General features: G+C 47.2%; 1 protein-coding gene across 2 annotated transcripts in view; it reads right to left on the bottom strand.

Moving 5' to 3' along the window:
• Window positions 1–16,140, bottom strand: part of LOC146664350 (glutamate receptor ionotropic, delta-1-like) — a 612,588-nt gene that overhangs the window by 32,448 nt on the left and 564,000 nt on the right. For both annotated transcript variants that reach the window (XM_085417191.1, XM_085417192.1), the window contains exons 9-13: window positions 10,214–10,315; window positions 8,279–8,401; window positions 7,895–7,969; window positions 7,470–7,809; window positions 6,202–6,340 (exon numbers count right to left, since the gene is read on the bottom strand). In XM_085417191.1, the coding sequence (XP_085273317.1) occupies window positions 6,202–6,340; window positions 7,470–7,809; window positions 7,895–7,969; window positions 8,279–8,401; window positions 10,214–10,315 (779 nt within the window). The remainder of the gene's footprint in view (window positions 1–6,201; window positions 6,341–7,469; window positions 7,810–7,894; window positions 7,970–8,278; window positions 8,402–10,213; window positions 10,316–16,140) is intronic.

The raw sequence follows: 16,140 nt of genomic DNA, 5'->3' as shown, positions 1-16,140 counted from the left end.
TTCCTGACGTTGTATCAAAATCCTTTGAAATAAAAACTGATTTGAATAAAAATCTGCTTCACTTCAAATGAGTAACGAGAGATTTCAAAGCAGTGATTTCTCCAGTTGTCTAACAGCATTGTGCCACATTAAAGATGACTACAGCTCTCTAAACAATGATTTCAGGCAGGACTGGCTGTGAGTTAAACCTGAATTTTGGACTTTCAGGATTGATCTCCGGATGCAAAGTGAAGGTCGGCCACTGTGAACACCCCGCAGTCCTCCTGCAAAGCCTTCAGACGTCCTGATTAGTGTTTCATCTTCAGTAGCCGTGGCAGCACGGACCCCCGTGTGATCGCCGCCTCGCTCCAGCAGCTAATCGCTGTTCTGATCTGATTGGCTCCGATCGAGCTCGTCCACCTCTGATTGTGTTGTTTGGCCGTGAATGCAGAGCAGCATTAATGGCCACTCCGGATGCCGAACACTCTAAAGGGAAACGGAGCTGCTGAACAACAAGGGCTCGGAGCAGTTGGGTCTTTGAACCTGAAACCTGGGCAGAGCCGCACACAGAGGCGCGATGATGGCCGGTGACGATATAAAAAGAGGCTCCAGACTTTGATGTCGGACCACTCGGGTTTTATCGAGGTGAAGACGACAACAAAAAAAGAGAGAAAAATGAAATATTGCTTTTGATCTGATGCCTGCGGCGCTGGGTGGGAGGCAAACACTCGCCAACGCCGTTGACACCGCTCACGCTTCAGCACTCGAGTGTTTTTGGGTTTCAGTGAGAAAAAAACACATTATCACTGCGGTACAAAGAGCCCGAGTGGAGGCCTCATACCTGACTCCAGTCAGAGAAAAAGGTCGTGATTCTCAGCCTGAGCCCTCCGGGTCGGGGTGCTGATCCAGGGAGCTGAACGAGCTGGGCGGTGAAGTCGTTGACTTAGCGGCTGGTCTGCGAGTTGGGGTTCATCACACTCTGACACACCCTGATACTAAAAAGTATTTACAACATGAGGAAAGTTGTACTTTTGAATATGAAGAGCTGCTCCAGGCTTCTCTTTATGAACTCCAATTTTATTTAAATTTAAATCTGAATTGTGAAGCGAACGAGGTGAAATATCCTGGAGGATCAAACTCAGGCGCAGACTGTTCAACACGCCGTGTCTGCTCAGGCGGGCGGATTTCTTCTGAGTGTGCGGCTCCTGTAAGCGGACACACTCCTGATCTATAAGCCGTCGCTGACCGATCCCATCTCTGCACATTTGCAGAAAAACGTCTGAATCAAAGTCAAATATTTCCCACTTTTGCGACTCTTCTTGTTTTTCCAGGTTGTTTCTGGAAACGAGAGTTTCTGACCCTGTGACGGGTTCGTGTTTGCCTGTTTGTTCAAACAACATGAGTCACGGTGAGCCCTGCTCGCCTGGAACATTAAATTACCGTCAGTCGGTTCGCTGCAATGAAGGGGGTCAGCTTTATCTGTCCAGCTTAAAAGCTGCTCATTAGATGTCTGCAGGAAATTTATTGAGCTGTGCAAAAGTTCTCAGAAAGGTTAAAGAGGCCGAGCAGAAGTTTGAGGAGGTGGAAATCGTTGTTATCACTCAGAGCAGCTTGGTTCCTTTTGGTCATGAAACAAAGACTTCAGTGAATTTTGGTGATGCTCTGTGAACTCAGGACAGTTTATTTCTGTATTTTTGATGTTTGTTTTCTTCACAGATCACAAGCAGTGTGTGCTGAACTCTGCAGCGGAGAAAGTGCCAGAGATGCCACAAACTGCAGTTCCTCGAATGTCCACTGGAGGCTCACTCCAGCCCTGAGTCTGTTTTGTTCTCTGTGGTTAATTTTTTCCATGACTCACCTGTTTAAACTGTATTAAAGCCTAAAGTTGGCATCATTAGGGGCGTGGCCTCAGAGCAGACCAAGGACACGCTGGAGGAGGCGGCTCAGGACCAAGACCTGGTCCCGGATGAGCTGAAGACAATGCTCAGACTCCAGTGGGTTTCCAAACTGACCCGTGTGAGTCAGTGGTCTCCTTCATGCTTTGAACCTTTTACTGCGGTTTCCTGTTGAGGTTTCTTCTAAACAGCCTTTTTTTAATTTCCTGCCTCATATTTGGTGAACGTGACGGACGAGTTACTGGATCAGCTCGAGCTCCCGTGTTCGCCCAGAGGAGTCCGCAGCTATCGTTGCATTTCTTGCGTAACACACTTCACAAACCAAACTGAGTATTTTTTTTAGTGCTGAGGATTTAAGTATTTATGCAAATCACACGTGAACTTTCAACATCTCCAAACTTTCCCTCTCCTCGGCTTTTGGACGAGTTGCAAGATCCGCCAGCGCTCCTCGCCACGAGGTCAGCGCGTTCTTCGTCAACAGCGAGAGTGTTAAATGTGAAAAAGACTGAAGCGGCGAGGCAGCCGGCGCTGGTTAGACGGGCTTTTTTTTGCAGTGCATTAAATACTTGAACTCAGCCGCTGCAGCGTGGCTCCTTCATGAAGAAATATTCAAGCCGAGAGCCGTTTCAGCAGCGCAGGCTCAATCCATCTGCAGATCAGCTGCACCTTCACACCCTCCTCTCTCGGGGTTTGTTAAATCAGAGAGGATGAGCAGCCCGTCTCCAGCCTCCCACAGCACTGATGTAAATCAGTTTCTTTAGTTCCCTCCTTAAGGTTAAGAATCGGCGGGAGAAGCTCCCGAGGTCGGCCGAGCAATTAACACGGTGCTGCAGAGGAGCGGCGGCCACGTTCAGCCGAGTCAGGCGTCTCTTTAAGAGCCGAGCTTCCCGTGGACGGAAAACGCTGTGCTCGCTGCTAATTAGCCGCCGCAGAGCCGACGAGGTCACTCAGTTACAGTTTTACAGAACTGGTCTTTAGATGTTATAATTTATTCAGCAGAAACTCCAACGTGTTTATCGGCGTAATGAGGAAACAGCTTTAATTAAGTATCCACAAATTTGCTTAATGTCTGGTCTCTGTTTTTCAAACCGTTGCAGTGACGGCTCCACGCCACATCAGCTCACAGAGACTGTATTTAAAAGATGGACAGAGCCATGTGACGTCACTCCTATTAGCAGTTTGCCCTCCACTGTGTGTCGTCCACAGTTGGTTTCGTTGTACATGTTCAGTACAATAAAAGGCTACTCTATTCTACTCTATTCTACTCTATTTGAAACTGTATGTCACAAATGAGGAGCAGATGAAGAAAGTGAAGAAGCAGCCTGTGTTCGAGCCAAGTCTCTGTGTGCACGTGGTCTTATAGTGGTAAATGGTTAACAGGCTGCTAGTTACAGCTTTTCTCTCTAAGTGTGCTTTTTGTTATTGGTGTGCCTTCTTCAACCAATCACGCACGAGCCCATAACGGCCTCGTCTAACATCGTGCATGCACTCACGCTCCGATGGACGCAGCATGCAGACTGCAGTAGATGGGCATTGAACCACCGACCTTCTGACTGCTGTAGCTCAAGAACCACAGTTGCTCACTAACTTTCAAAAGATTGCAGCAATTAGTTGTTCTGCAACGCACGAATCCCCGACCCAGCAATCAATCAATACGAGCAGATCCACAGCGCTACGATGTCCCTGCGTCGAGGCAGGATTCTGATTTAGAGGCGTTCAGTCATAATCCCGCAGATGTTAGCTTTGGATGGGAGGCTTCTGTCCTGTGCAGTAAAGCAGTGGTGTGGACAGTGTCTGATACTCTGAATCAGGACGTACCGTTGCAGGAACAGCTGCAGCTGCAAGTCTCTAAAACCCTGAACCCTATAAATGTACTCTTACTGGACAGAGCTCAGCCTGACCTCTGAGATCATAAAGACTGAGTGAACTTCCTCCAGCTGCAGAGTCCTTGCTCCCTATTTATCGTCTGAGCACTGATCCCGACAAAGTGCTGCTGTGTGTCGGAGAACCGGACACACAGAACTTTCTGCTCTCATGTGTCGCTTTCTACAGTTTGGGTTTTAGTTATAGTTTCATTTTTGCGTGAGACCCAGAAACTTGTGTTTGAGTTGGAGTTTGTTTCCTGGATCTGGATTGGCTCCACCTCTGCTAACATCTGGCTGTAATCTGCTCAGAACGCTTGGAACAATCCTGCTAACAACCAGACAACGAAAAAATTCACATAACGTCACTGGTGGAGATGAAAAACATCAAGATCCAAAGTGTTGATGAAAATCTTTTGTACAGTCATGTTTCGGGAAGGGAAACTCTTGATCGCGTGTGTCGGGCATTAGCATGTTTCTCCGAGGAAGAGCTCGAACCTCTGAGCCAGCGTGCCGTCCACCAGGATTGTTTCATTGTTTACAATATTAGCTCAGTAGGGGTGCAACGATACACAAAATTCACGGTTCGGTTCGATACTTTGGTGTCACGGTTCGATATTTTTTCGATACAAAAAAATGTTCATGCCTTTTTAATTTGTCATTTATTAAAATTATAAATATATATTTTAACTCAAAAGTACAGTTTTTAAATTTAACCCTAACCCTTGTGCGTGTTTTTTATTTTGACAGCGAATGCGCACCTGCGGACCACTTATGTGCAGCCCTGGTTATTTAGCTCATCATATCGCAGCCACAGAAATTCTTTTGTCCATGAAACCATGAAGCTGCACTTTCTTTTTGCCTTATAGTCTGATTTGTCATAACTTCTCCGTTTTGTGGTAAGCTTTTCTTTGGCTGTCACTTCTTCACCCTGACCTGTCTTATTTGGCTCAGCAGAACTGAAATGCTTTTACACGCTCACTCACATAAGCTCAGCGATTCTCTGCGCGATCAACCTCTCACATGTTTAAGCTGCGGGAGATTTCACTTGTCATGTTTGCATAGTAAGCTAACGATTAATAAGACGATGTCAGAGGAATTGGTGCACAAATTATCATCACTCACAGATCAGTGCTGTCATTGCAAAGTGAAAGCAAAAAAACAAGCGCAAATTCAAACGCGATTTCAATATGTCACATATTGACAGTGGCTCACCGATGCCAATGACATAATTACCCAGCTACATTTCTGAAAGAATGCAAAAGCATTGACATATATTTTTCCTACAATAGCCCGACGGGCAGGGAAGAGATAGATTTTGGTAGCCCGACTGAAAAAAATCGCTAGCTCCGGGACGTCGGGCTAGCGATATTGCAAGCCCTGTATCTGATTGAGGAATCACTCATCTTTGGAAAAGAGAGTTTATTACAGAGAAATGGCTCTTTCCAAAATAAAAGCTATACTATCCGCTTCTTCTGGGCTATATTCTCAGCAGCATAAGGAGAATCATGTGCTAGCAGCTGTCTAAATGACTCGGGTAAAGTTTGTAGCATGCATGCTTGTTGTTTTTGTCTTTGCACTAGGATGATGTCGGCGTAAATGTGCAGTCATATTCGTTGTGTTCCCACTAGTGCTTTCAGGTTAATCTCGTTGAAATGACCTTAACGCCACAACACGGCAAATCTCCGTTAACGAGCTACCGCCGATCACTCCGTGCATGGGGCTAGACGGCCAACACGTTAACGAGCTAACTGCGCTAACACACTAGTTCCCACCCATGTAATTGAGCATTGCATGGCACATCCAACATACTGTTTTACTTTAGTCCATGACTCGCTTACCTTCAGGGTCATACGTCACATGAAAACCAAAATAATTCCAAACGCCAGATCTGAGAGTGGGGGAGGTCCATGTTACAAGGAGAGCTTAACTTCTGTCTTGCTAGCTTGCCCTGCGGTCTTCCTTCTGACTATGCTGTCTGTGTTGAGCGCTCAGTGGATCTGCGCTCGACAGTGCAGCCTAGGCGGAGTAGTCGAACGCAGATTCACTGAGCGCTCAACACAGACAGCATCGTCAGAAGGAAAGTTGATAAAATAAATTACAAATGTTGTATTGTTCGATACATATGCGTACCGAACCGAAAGCACTGTATCGAACGGTTCAATATCGATACGAATATCGTTGCACCCGTATAGCTCAGGTCAGTTCTTCCGTCCCTGATGTCTGAGCTCGCGGAGCTTTAGAAGCAGGTCAGCGTCACCGACCCCGACAGGAAGTGCAGATTGTGGCAGAGCGTGTGATTGGCTGATGGAAGAAACCCATCGCTGTGGCAGGATGCTGTGTGTGTCTGCTCGGAGCGTGCGAATGAAAGATGTATGTTTACAAAGTCCGGAGCTGCAGACAAACACGCACAGCAAGCTGTTCATGTCAGGGCGAGTGTGTGTGTGTGTGTGTGTGAACCTCACCGTATAGCGTGATCCATGCGTGACACGGTGAGGTACGCCGCCAGGTTGGCGGTGTACGATGAACAAACTATGAGCGTGAAGAGCCACCAGCTGCCCATGACGATCCTCAGAGCGACCGATCCCACCACACCGTCCCCACCTGCGCGCACACAGGTGGAAGAGTTTAAGCATCTCTTCTTTGCATCTCAGAATAGAATAGAATAGAATTCAACTTTATTGTCATTGCACATGTCACAGGCACGAGGCAACGAAATGCAGTGGAAAATGAAAAGTTCTACATGTGAAGAAGACTATAAAACAAATGTAATCTATATTCATGATTAAATGATCAGGATCATCTCTTTCACTTCCTTTTTAGAATTTTTCTTCCTACTTCTGAGCACAGATGTAAAATTATACCTGAGATAAAATATGTTCACACACCGAAAGCATTAATTTTAATGGAGCTTGATATTTGGCTGTGGAGTGGCACGTAAAAGCCCACAAAACACAGAGAACCATTCTGTTTTCTCTGGCCCTCTTTATCCACATTATCTCTTCCATCACACACACACACACACACACACACACACACACACACACACACACACACACACACACACACACACACACACACACACACACACACACACACACACACACACACACACACACACACACACACGTCGTTATTCAGACGTCGGGATTTTCGAGTGTCGAGTGCCCATTTTTAAATCATGCAAGTGTTTGTGCTCACGAGCTGGAGTGGGCGTCAGACCTGCGACCTCTCAGTTGCTCTCGGCAACCAGGAGCCCGCCTGCCACCTGATCCAACCGGCAGGTGAGAGCGGTGCTTCATCACAGCGAGCCGAGAGGCTGCGTCTAATCACACACTGTTAGGCCTAAAAGGTTTCCCAGGCAACCTGCCAGCCCATAATAGATGCAGCTGGATGCATCTGCAGGGAAAGCGTGTGTGTGTGTGTGTGTGTGTGTGTGTGTGTGTGTGTGTGTACTGTTTTACGTCCACACTGAGGACATTTCAGGGGCAGAGGTGACGCTCAGAAACAACAGATTTTGGAGCGAGAGGAAGTTTTTTCTGTTACAGAATTCTTGGAAAGTGTTCACAGAGAACTTTTTGGAAAGTCATGACATTTAAAACACTGAGGACAAAGTCACAGTCAAGCATGATGACTGCTCAAATTCCTGAAAGAGGAAAATTGGAACACGGGAACGCCTGCCTGCTCCGAATCGTCCCTAACAGCGTTCCTCTCGATGTCACCTTTCGCTCACCTTGCTGCACGAACGCTCCGTAAACGATCCAGATGGCGCTGTGCAGGGTGCCCGACCCCGCTCCGTTAGCCGGCTGACCGGGAGGTGCATTCTGGGACGAGGAGCGCAGCGCCTGCAGTCTGTTGAGGAGGAATATGAGCACTCCCACCACGGGGATTGCGGCGGCGATGCAGGCCCAGACGGCGAGGTCGAAGGGCGCGAACAGAGAGAAGATGTTGATCTTCTCTTCGGGCTTTCGGAGCAGGATGCCGACGCTGTAGTCCAGGTAGCGCTTGCTGAAATCGACCACGTTCTCCCGTTCTGGCGTGATGGTGATGGCGGACACCGCCAGGTCCGCTCTCTGCAGGGCGAGGGAGAGGAAGGGTTTTTGTTCACGCTCCAAAGTGACCGAGTGTAAGAGAACAGAAAGGTGGTGCAGGCCCTACCTTGTTGATTAGATCGCCAATCATGCCGTTCCACGAGCCGTTGGGAAGCCGACTTCCATATTTACTGTCCGCTACCTGAGAGGAAGGAGAAGAAGAAAATCAGCGAGTTTATTCCAACGTCTCAGAAGCTCGTTTATATCGGCCCGAAAACAAAAGCCTCTCCTCTGCAGATGATCTGCCAGCTGTTTGACAGCTGCTCTGTCAAGAATCTTTGAGATAACAGGAAAGTTGGAGATTATAATCAGTGAAGCTCCTTGAGGCGACTGTTGTTGTGATTTGGTGCTGAATAAATGAAATTAAACGGTATTTTAAATGGTGAGATTGGAGCTGAGGTGAAGCTGAGTTAGTGCTCAAACCAAATGACAGACTGCTGGTCAGCCCCACCTGGTAGATCTCGTATTTGAAGCCCAGGATCTTGGCGAGGGCGTCCAGGACGTCGATGGAGAAGCCTTTATATCTCTTCGGCTGCCCGAGGATGTTCTCCGCCACCATGACAAAAGGATCCTCCTGCAGTGAGAAAGAGCAGTGAAGAAAAGGGCCGAGCGATGCTGTGCGTTCAACAAACTGCAGCTCCGAGCAAAAACACCGAGAAACAAAGAGCGAGATCAACTTTTGTCAGCCTTTAGAAGGAGAGCGCACAAACGGTGAAAACTCTCCAGCTGAGTTTGACTAGCTGAAAGTTTCATTTCATGCATCTTAGAAATGGACCTAAAAAATGCAAAAATACCCCAAAGCTGAACTTTACTCGGCTCCAGCTGCACTAAAGAGAAAATCTGCTTTGCAAGCCCAGACTGAATATCCACAACAGGGCGATGTGACGCTGCCTTTAATGTGCTGCAACAAGACAACGTTTGTCTTTCTGTTCAAAGCTTTTCAGCCGTTCGATCTCAGATATTAAACAGAATCATCTGGATTCACTTGGTTGTTTTTTAGGCTGCACCAGGTGTCTGCAGGAGAGGACGTGTTCACAGGTAGTATAACTGCACGTTTAGCTATGATGCTAATACAGGGCAGGTCACAATCTACAGTTATTCCCAGAAAGGCGTCGTCTCCTCATCTTCTGAATGACACGAACCTCCATGTTTAATAATCAGGGACTGCGGGGGCTGTTCCCACAGGCCACACTGAGAGGCTCGCTTTGACTCTGAGCAGAGCCTAAAACAACAGCGTGCTCGGGATAAAGAAGGTTCACAGAGGCACATGCTGTGTTTCTCCGTAGAGAAGCACGGGTGCCGAGTTTGGTGGTTAAAGTGTTGAGGGCAGGTTTCTGGCAGCGTGAGACCTGAAGTGTTGCAGCTGCAGTGGATGAATGGCAGGGTAAAGGTATTAGTCTCGCTCGGTTACACCTGCGTCTCCACGCCGCTGTGCCGGCACGAGAGGAAGTGCTGGAGGAAGCTGCTGCTGGTGTTTCTAATCACAGCGACCTGAGGAGCTGCTTAGACCGAGAAACACGAGCGAGCGCGGAGACTCGAAGCTGATCAAACACCAAACCTAAAAACGTACAAAGCAGTTCTTCTATTGGCTGAGAGCTTTCTGTGGATTCTCTGGGGTTTATTTTGTGCTGATATTTTTGAGACGCAGTTGAACCGACGCTTAAAGGACTGAACTGAAAATGCTGTAATAATAACAACAAGTACAACAACCCTGGAGTGGATCTATCTATCGTAACGCAAGCAGCACGGATGTAAACACGGCGCTGCGATGCTTCACTGTTTATGCTGTTGATTTACTCGCCATGCAGCGCCCGCCCTCCTCTGGATCGCACGCTCTTGGAGCTGCAGGGAGCATCAGTGAATGCTAACAAGAGATATTCAGCTACTGCAGATCTTTATCATGCACAAGGCATCCGAGCACCAAACCTCGGATTCCAACAAATCTCATCTGACCGAGGACACCAAACACTGCTGAAGGAAGGGATGTCTGAAATACCCGATTACTCTGATTACCCTGATTACCCCGATTACTCCGATTACCCTGATTACCCCGATTACTCTGATTACCCCGATTACTCTGATTACCCCGATTACTCTGATTACCCCGATTACCCCGATTACCCTGATTACCCCGATTACTCTGATTACTCTGATTACTCTGATTACCCCGATTACTCTGATTACCCCAATTACTCTGCTGTCACCGGGACCCTTAAACCTACTTCTTTCTAATGATCACAAAGGACCACCCCTCTGCTTACAATAAGAAGACTATGAGGAAATGAAAAGTCTTGACCTTTGACCTCGTGTTTTCTGGTCAGCTTGTGCTCTCCTTTCTTACAGGAAGATGGATCGACTGATTGTGTCCACGATAGCGTCCACTTACCAGCAACGTGACCACTTTGACCGTGACTCCCTGCATGCCGTTCTCTATCCGGCTCTCCTTCAGGCTGCCGTTCAGGCCGTGAACCGAGTCCCACGTGGCGAGCTGCGGGGCAACAGGAGACAGACTGTAAACAAACAATGTACAGTGGAGACATCAGCCGCAGCACACTGAAATGCGATCGGTTCGTGTGTCCGCGTGCGAGCAGCCCTCCCGGGGAACAAAGCGCGGTGGAATCATGCTGCCCGGCTCACAGGCTGCAATTTTACCATTTACTCCTCGGCCTCATCAGGTTTCAGAGCGCGCCGCTGCGAATCAGACGGAGACAATGAGGCCAAAAAATGTATTAAATGAATCAAAATAAGAGCCTGCCAGAAAACCACTCCGGTGTGGCTTCATTGTGCACATTTCCAGCCACACACAAAACCAACCTGACCTAATTAGGTCCACAGCCCCCCTAAAAACCTCCCGCCAGCTCCAGCAGCGCTCTCAGAGGCCCAAACAGCCTCTCAGAGAGCATCACGAGTTCATCGAGCACACTCACACATCACGGCTCACTTAAATGAAGTCCTCTTACAGATTCTCCCCTTTGAAGCTTAACAATGAAAATGAAGTGCGTTAATACGAGCATCCCATAATAGCTTCAATGTAATTCTCTATGCCTGCATAAAGTAATCTAATTACAGCAACCTCTTCTTTTGAGTAAATTTAAAAAATATAAAAACTGACAGATTCACTGACGGGTCACAAACAGGCGACAAAGTCAGAATTCAGATTTTATTATTTCATGATTTCATGAAAAATCAGCCGATAAAGACACTCCTCACTCACAGGTGCAAACTCACCTGTCCATGCAGGAAGCAGCTGAACACGACTCAGAGCCACAGCAGAGAGAGGTTCACATTATTGATTACTGAGTACAGTCTGAGGCGGCGGCTCCATCCTTTTAAAAACTTAAAAACCAAGCAGGTCAGACAGTTACTGATCTTTCTTTTGGTCAAATCAAAATAAATACATGAATTCATTAATAAGACAAGAGTCTATGTTGTATTTTATTGGCATAGTTACCAATCAGTTAGTCAGTGAGAGACGAGCCGGGCACAAAGTATTCATATCTGTACAAATACTGCACTTCCTTACTTATCCAACACAAGTTTGAAATGAAGTCTTTCATAAGAGCTTCAGATTAAGCTTAGCAAAGTCGTACTGAAACATCTGACAGATTTTCCAGCGCCGTGCACATAAAATCGTCTCGAGGTCAGTAAACACAACCAGAGTTCATACATAAGGCGCACGGGATTATAAGGGGCTCTGTCGACTTTCAGAAAAATCAAAGGATTGATTTTAAGTGCGCCGTATTTTCCAAACAACACGGTAATAACGACGGCCCGCTAGCATGCGCTACCAAAAATAGTGCTTTGTTGTGTATCTGACGGACGAAAGCTAAACCAGTTCCACACCAGTGAAGCTGCAGCATGTTTACAAACCAGTTCTGGTTCATCTGTTTCATTCAACGATCCACTTTCACTCTTCTCATTCTCCGTCGCCGTGCGTATGAAAACAAAGGCACTGCGCATGCGCGTTTTACCCATATTCTATCGCCATATTTCATTTTCTTATCTTTGCCCAACATTACACCGGTGTTACTGTGAACGGTATGATATGGCCCAGCCCTAGTCTCTAGAGTTTAACCTTAAAAATCTGAGTTTTCCTTCCATGTTGAATCTGATTGTCTGACACAAACATCTCTGTGAAGGACTCGCTCTGACTTCTGGGGACAGATTGTCAGAGCAGACCGAGGATCGAGAACCTCCCTCAGTCAGAGCAGGCGGCGTTTTTCACTTTGATTTTTAGCTCTTTGCTTAAAATAAATGTTTGCCATTAGAGCCTCCCCGTCCATTTAGCTCTCTGCGTTCGTCCGTGCCTTTTTCAGTTGTTTCAGTCACCATGGAAACACACAAACAGACAAAAGCAGCCTTGTGTTGTCCTTCCTGTGCAGGGAGGCGGTGTGTGAGTTTCTGTTTGTTATTGAAGACACACACACACACAGATTTATCGATCAGGTGGGATGGTGGAGGCTGAAGGTTTGATTCTCTTCCACTTCAGTTTGCACACGCTGAGCAGTTTTGCTTCTTGTGAAGGAAACAGAGCTTCACTGCAGCTCCGTGATGAGTGCACGCTCATTGTGTTGCACAATTACACAAATCAGTTCACGAGCAGCTTCATGCAGGATCATAATAAATGGGGAAAGAAATCTATGGAAGGAAAAAACAGGTCAGTGCTTAGAAGCCGGAGCGATGAGCCGTGCAGTGTCTAATGTTAGACGGTGGTTAACGTTAGCATGCTCGCTAACCTCTGACAGGACGTTTTAATTAGCGTTGTTGAGCTAAACACGCGGCGCGGTTTGTCATGCGTGGAGCTGTAAACATCCAGCCGGGGTCGCACGGTGACACGCTGCCAACACGACACGAGCGCCTGCAACCAACCGCTTTGCTAATGATGGTGCTGCAGTCACATGTAACGAGCAGCTGAAAGCTGCACGGCTGCTGCATCGTCTTTGGAAAGCAGGAAAAATATCATTAAAAATCAGATATGTAGGTGCTGTTCTCATCCTCTGTATTCAGCATTCACTTTGGACACAGTTTGTTAAAGCATTACTGAAAGACAGCAATGAGACAAAGTCAGTCTGCTATCAGTCTGCAACCGAATGAGTCAACCTGGCAGGCATCTGTCTGGAATACAGGTATCACATCCAGCATCCAGCCAGGACCTCACAGATCTGAATCAGAAGTTCAAAAATCTGCAAATAGTGACGTAAAAGCTGCAGGACAGCAGTTTAACTCAGAATACAGCCAGCTGAGCCCTCCACTGCAAAGAGACGTGATCCATATGTAAACTGACCGGGATTTTATGCTACGTCTTAACCACAAACCTTTTTCCAAACCCAGCGACGTGACCTGCGGCGTAGCTTTGCTCACACTTACAGAAACGTAACGGCACGTCAGGTCAATGCGGCCCAAGACTGTTGTGATTGGTCTGTTTGGTACTTAGTGTAAGTAACACAACTTACTTACACTGACACAGGTTACATGGTGGGCTGTACAAAGAGTCACCGAAGTCTAAATCAGGCCCGACTGACTGCAACACGCTGGCGATCAGTCTGACTGCCTGACCCTGATGGTTGGAGACAGGTTGCCTCTTACCAGGTGACCAGAACATAAAATAGTCATCGCTGACTTCCTGTTGCAAGTGTTTGCATTCATTCTGACCAAAACACTGACTTCTTAGATGTTGTGTTAGTTACAGCCATGCCGAACTTTCTGCTTTAATCCTGTCTCGCAGTGCTCTCCTTGTTTGGCTCCAGCCTCGAGTGGACATTAGTGGAACTGCAGTTCTGGTTGCTTCTCAGGCCTTGGAAAAATCCAGCTTTTGATGGTTGGATTTAGCTTTGCACACCAAAAACTGATAAGTGGTACCAGGCGTCAGACACAGCTGGTGTTTATAGTTTAAACAGAGAAATAGGACAGACATGAGGAAGGAGTCTGTCAAGTCTAATAATCTGTGTCACACAACATCACGTTAGTCTCAAAGGGCTTCACAGCCTGTACGATGCCCACTCCGTGCTCACGCCCTGCAAACAAACACGGCGTCTACACGAGTTCAGGATGAGATGAACAGAATGAGCGAGGCGGCGAGCGAGGCGAGGCTGATGGGGAAGCGGAGAGAACGAGGCTAAATGGAGATGAGAGGAAGGAGGCGGAGAAGGAAGGAAGGAGGGAGCACTTGTTTAATAATCATGGAGCTATTCTGAGCAGCGCTGTCCTTTAGATGATCTCAGACCCTCGTTTTTCTTTATGTGTGTGACACAGTGGGGTGGTCTTCATTAACTCGCAGACACACAGAAATAATCTCCACAGTTTGAAGCACCAGCTCCGCTTCAAGTCTTTTCTTATTTGAACTGTTGGACCATCGCAGCGGGCGCTGAAATCGACCAGAAGAGAAGAAGAAGAATATGACCCCCCCCTCCCAGCAGCGATGAAGTGCTTTTTGTTCCCTCTGGGTCGTCAGTGACAGTAAGACACAGCAGAGCCGGTGGGACGTCTGCTGCCTGCAGGCCAGAATGGGACATCGCCGTCCCTGTCGCATTATTAAGTGTGTTTGCAGCACAAACTCGTGAACAGATTCGGCGGCTGTGGTTGAAATAAGTCCACGATTCACGTTTGGTGCTTCCTTTAATGTCCTACAAATGCAATACTTCAGGCTTTGCAGGCTCTTAGATGGCATTAAATGTTAATGCTACAATGGAAAGTGTGATTTTCTTTTAAAGGCGGTGTCGTGTAGCCTGCACGCATTTTACAATCCTTCATTTAACTTTCCCGCTTCGCTTGAGTAAACACATAGCCAACACACAATTATATTTAATGCCTCGCAAATCAAAACTGATATGAAGACATGCACCAGAAGTTTAAAGAAAAAGCAGAGTGAGGATGATTTCCCCTGGAAGCTAAACACGCACAGCTGTGCTCTCTGCTGGGATTTGGGTTTGGAGAAAGTGCATCACGTGCTGTAAATCAGAGGGAAGTCGGGTGTGAAAGGGAAGACATGACTGGATAGAAGAGAAGGCGCTACGGCAACGGTAAGAGCGCGTGATGCCACATCATCAAGGGAGGAGTGGCATGCTGGGAAAACTGAAGGGTCTTGAGATGGCAGATGGCTTTATGAGCTGCTGTGTCTCTCAACAGGCCAGCTAACTGAGCCAAAGGAAGCTAACAACACGGGAAGAAACAAATATTAGTTACATAGTTACAAAAGCTAGTTTCAAACTTTCAGACAGGAGCGCGACGTCTTTGTGAGGATTTAACGCAGCACTGATGTGGGAGAGCAGGCACAGCAACACAGCCCAAGCATCTCATTACAGCCCAGCTGTAGTTCGGCTCGCTCCCCGGCAGCACTGGTCTCTGTAAACGGGGCACTGCAGCACACCGTTGTTCAGGACTGACACAAAGCTGCTGCTAAATGCTAATGTGATAGATGACCTGCAGGACGGAGAACAAGCCTGAGCCACACAGCCCGAAGGAGAAGGAGCCTACTTTTTGTTCTGAGCTCGAGATCTCTGTTAACTGCTGCTGGAAGATCAAAAGAGACAAAACACTTTATGCTAATCAGTGCTGTGAAGGAGCTATGTTTGAGTAAGAGGCAACAGTGACGGAAACCAAGCATGAACGACAGCAGCTGTAACAGTGACACAGTCCTGGCTGAAGGGGGGTTGCCAAGTGGTTTGCAGAGGCTGCAGTAACTGTATGGATGCCTAAACAGCTCAAATTGCTTAAGTTGCATGAGCTATACTTAAGGTTTTTCAAAACGCTACGTAGAAGGCTAATCAGTGAGTCATCAGTCAGCTGGCACCCAGGTCAGCTGACCTGCTGGGGTTACTGGCTGAGGACGACTTTACGTCCCAGCAGAACAAATGCTGAAAAATGTTTCTTTTATCTGCTTTTAATTATCGATAGAAAAGAAAATGGTCTTTTTTCTGGCTATCAACACTTTTTACTGCACTTGAACAAAACTAAACTTTGAAGAAATAACGAAGGCAGTTTGTTCTGCACCAAAGAGGCCCAGCTGCACATCACCGTGAACACACCACCTATAATTCCTGACAATTATTAGATTATTAATAGCAGAAATAGATTTTCCAAAATGCCAGACAGTCCCAGGCGAACGGCCTGTCTTTCTAACTGCAGCTCGTTCTGCTGACTTACGGCAGCCACGTTGCTCTGCGCTGTGAGGGGAGCCGGTAATGAGAGCTCGAGGACACAACAAAAATATGAGGCGTGCTCCGAGAACGTGTCGAGGGACGGTTGGTGTTTCAGAACAGCTTCAGCTCAGAGCACAACCATATCTGACGCTTCTTTTATTCAATTAATTCATAT

The sequence above is a fragment of the Rhamphochromis longiceps genome, linkage group LG8 (genome assembly GCF_057381845.1).
Source record: "Rhamphochromis longiceps isolate RC_006_pf linkage group LG8, R_longiceps_female_GT1.1, whole genome shotgun sequence".
NCBI lineage: Eukaryota > Metazoa > Chordata > Actinopteri > Cichliformes > Cichlidae > Rhamphochromis > Rhamphochromis longiceps.
This window is presented reverse-complemented; position numbering and strand designations above follow the sequence as displayed.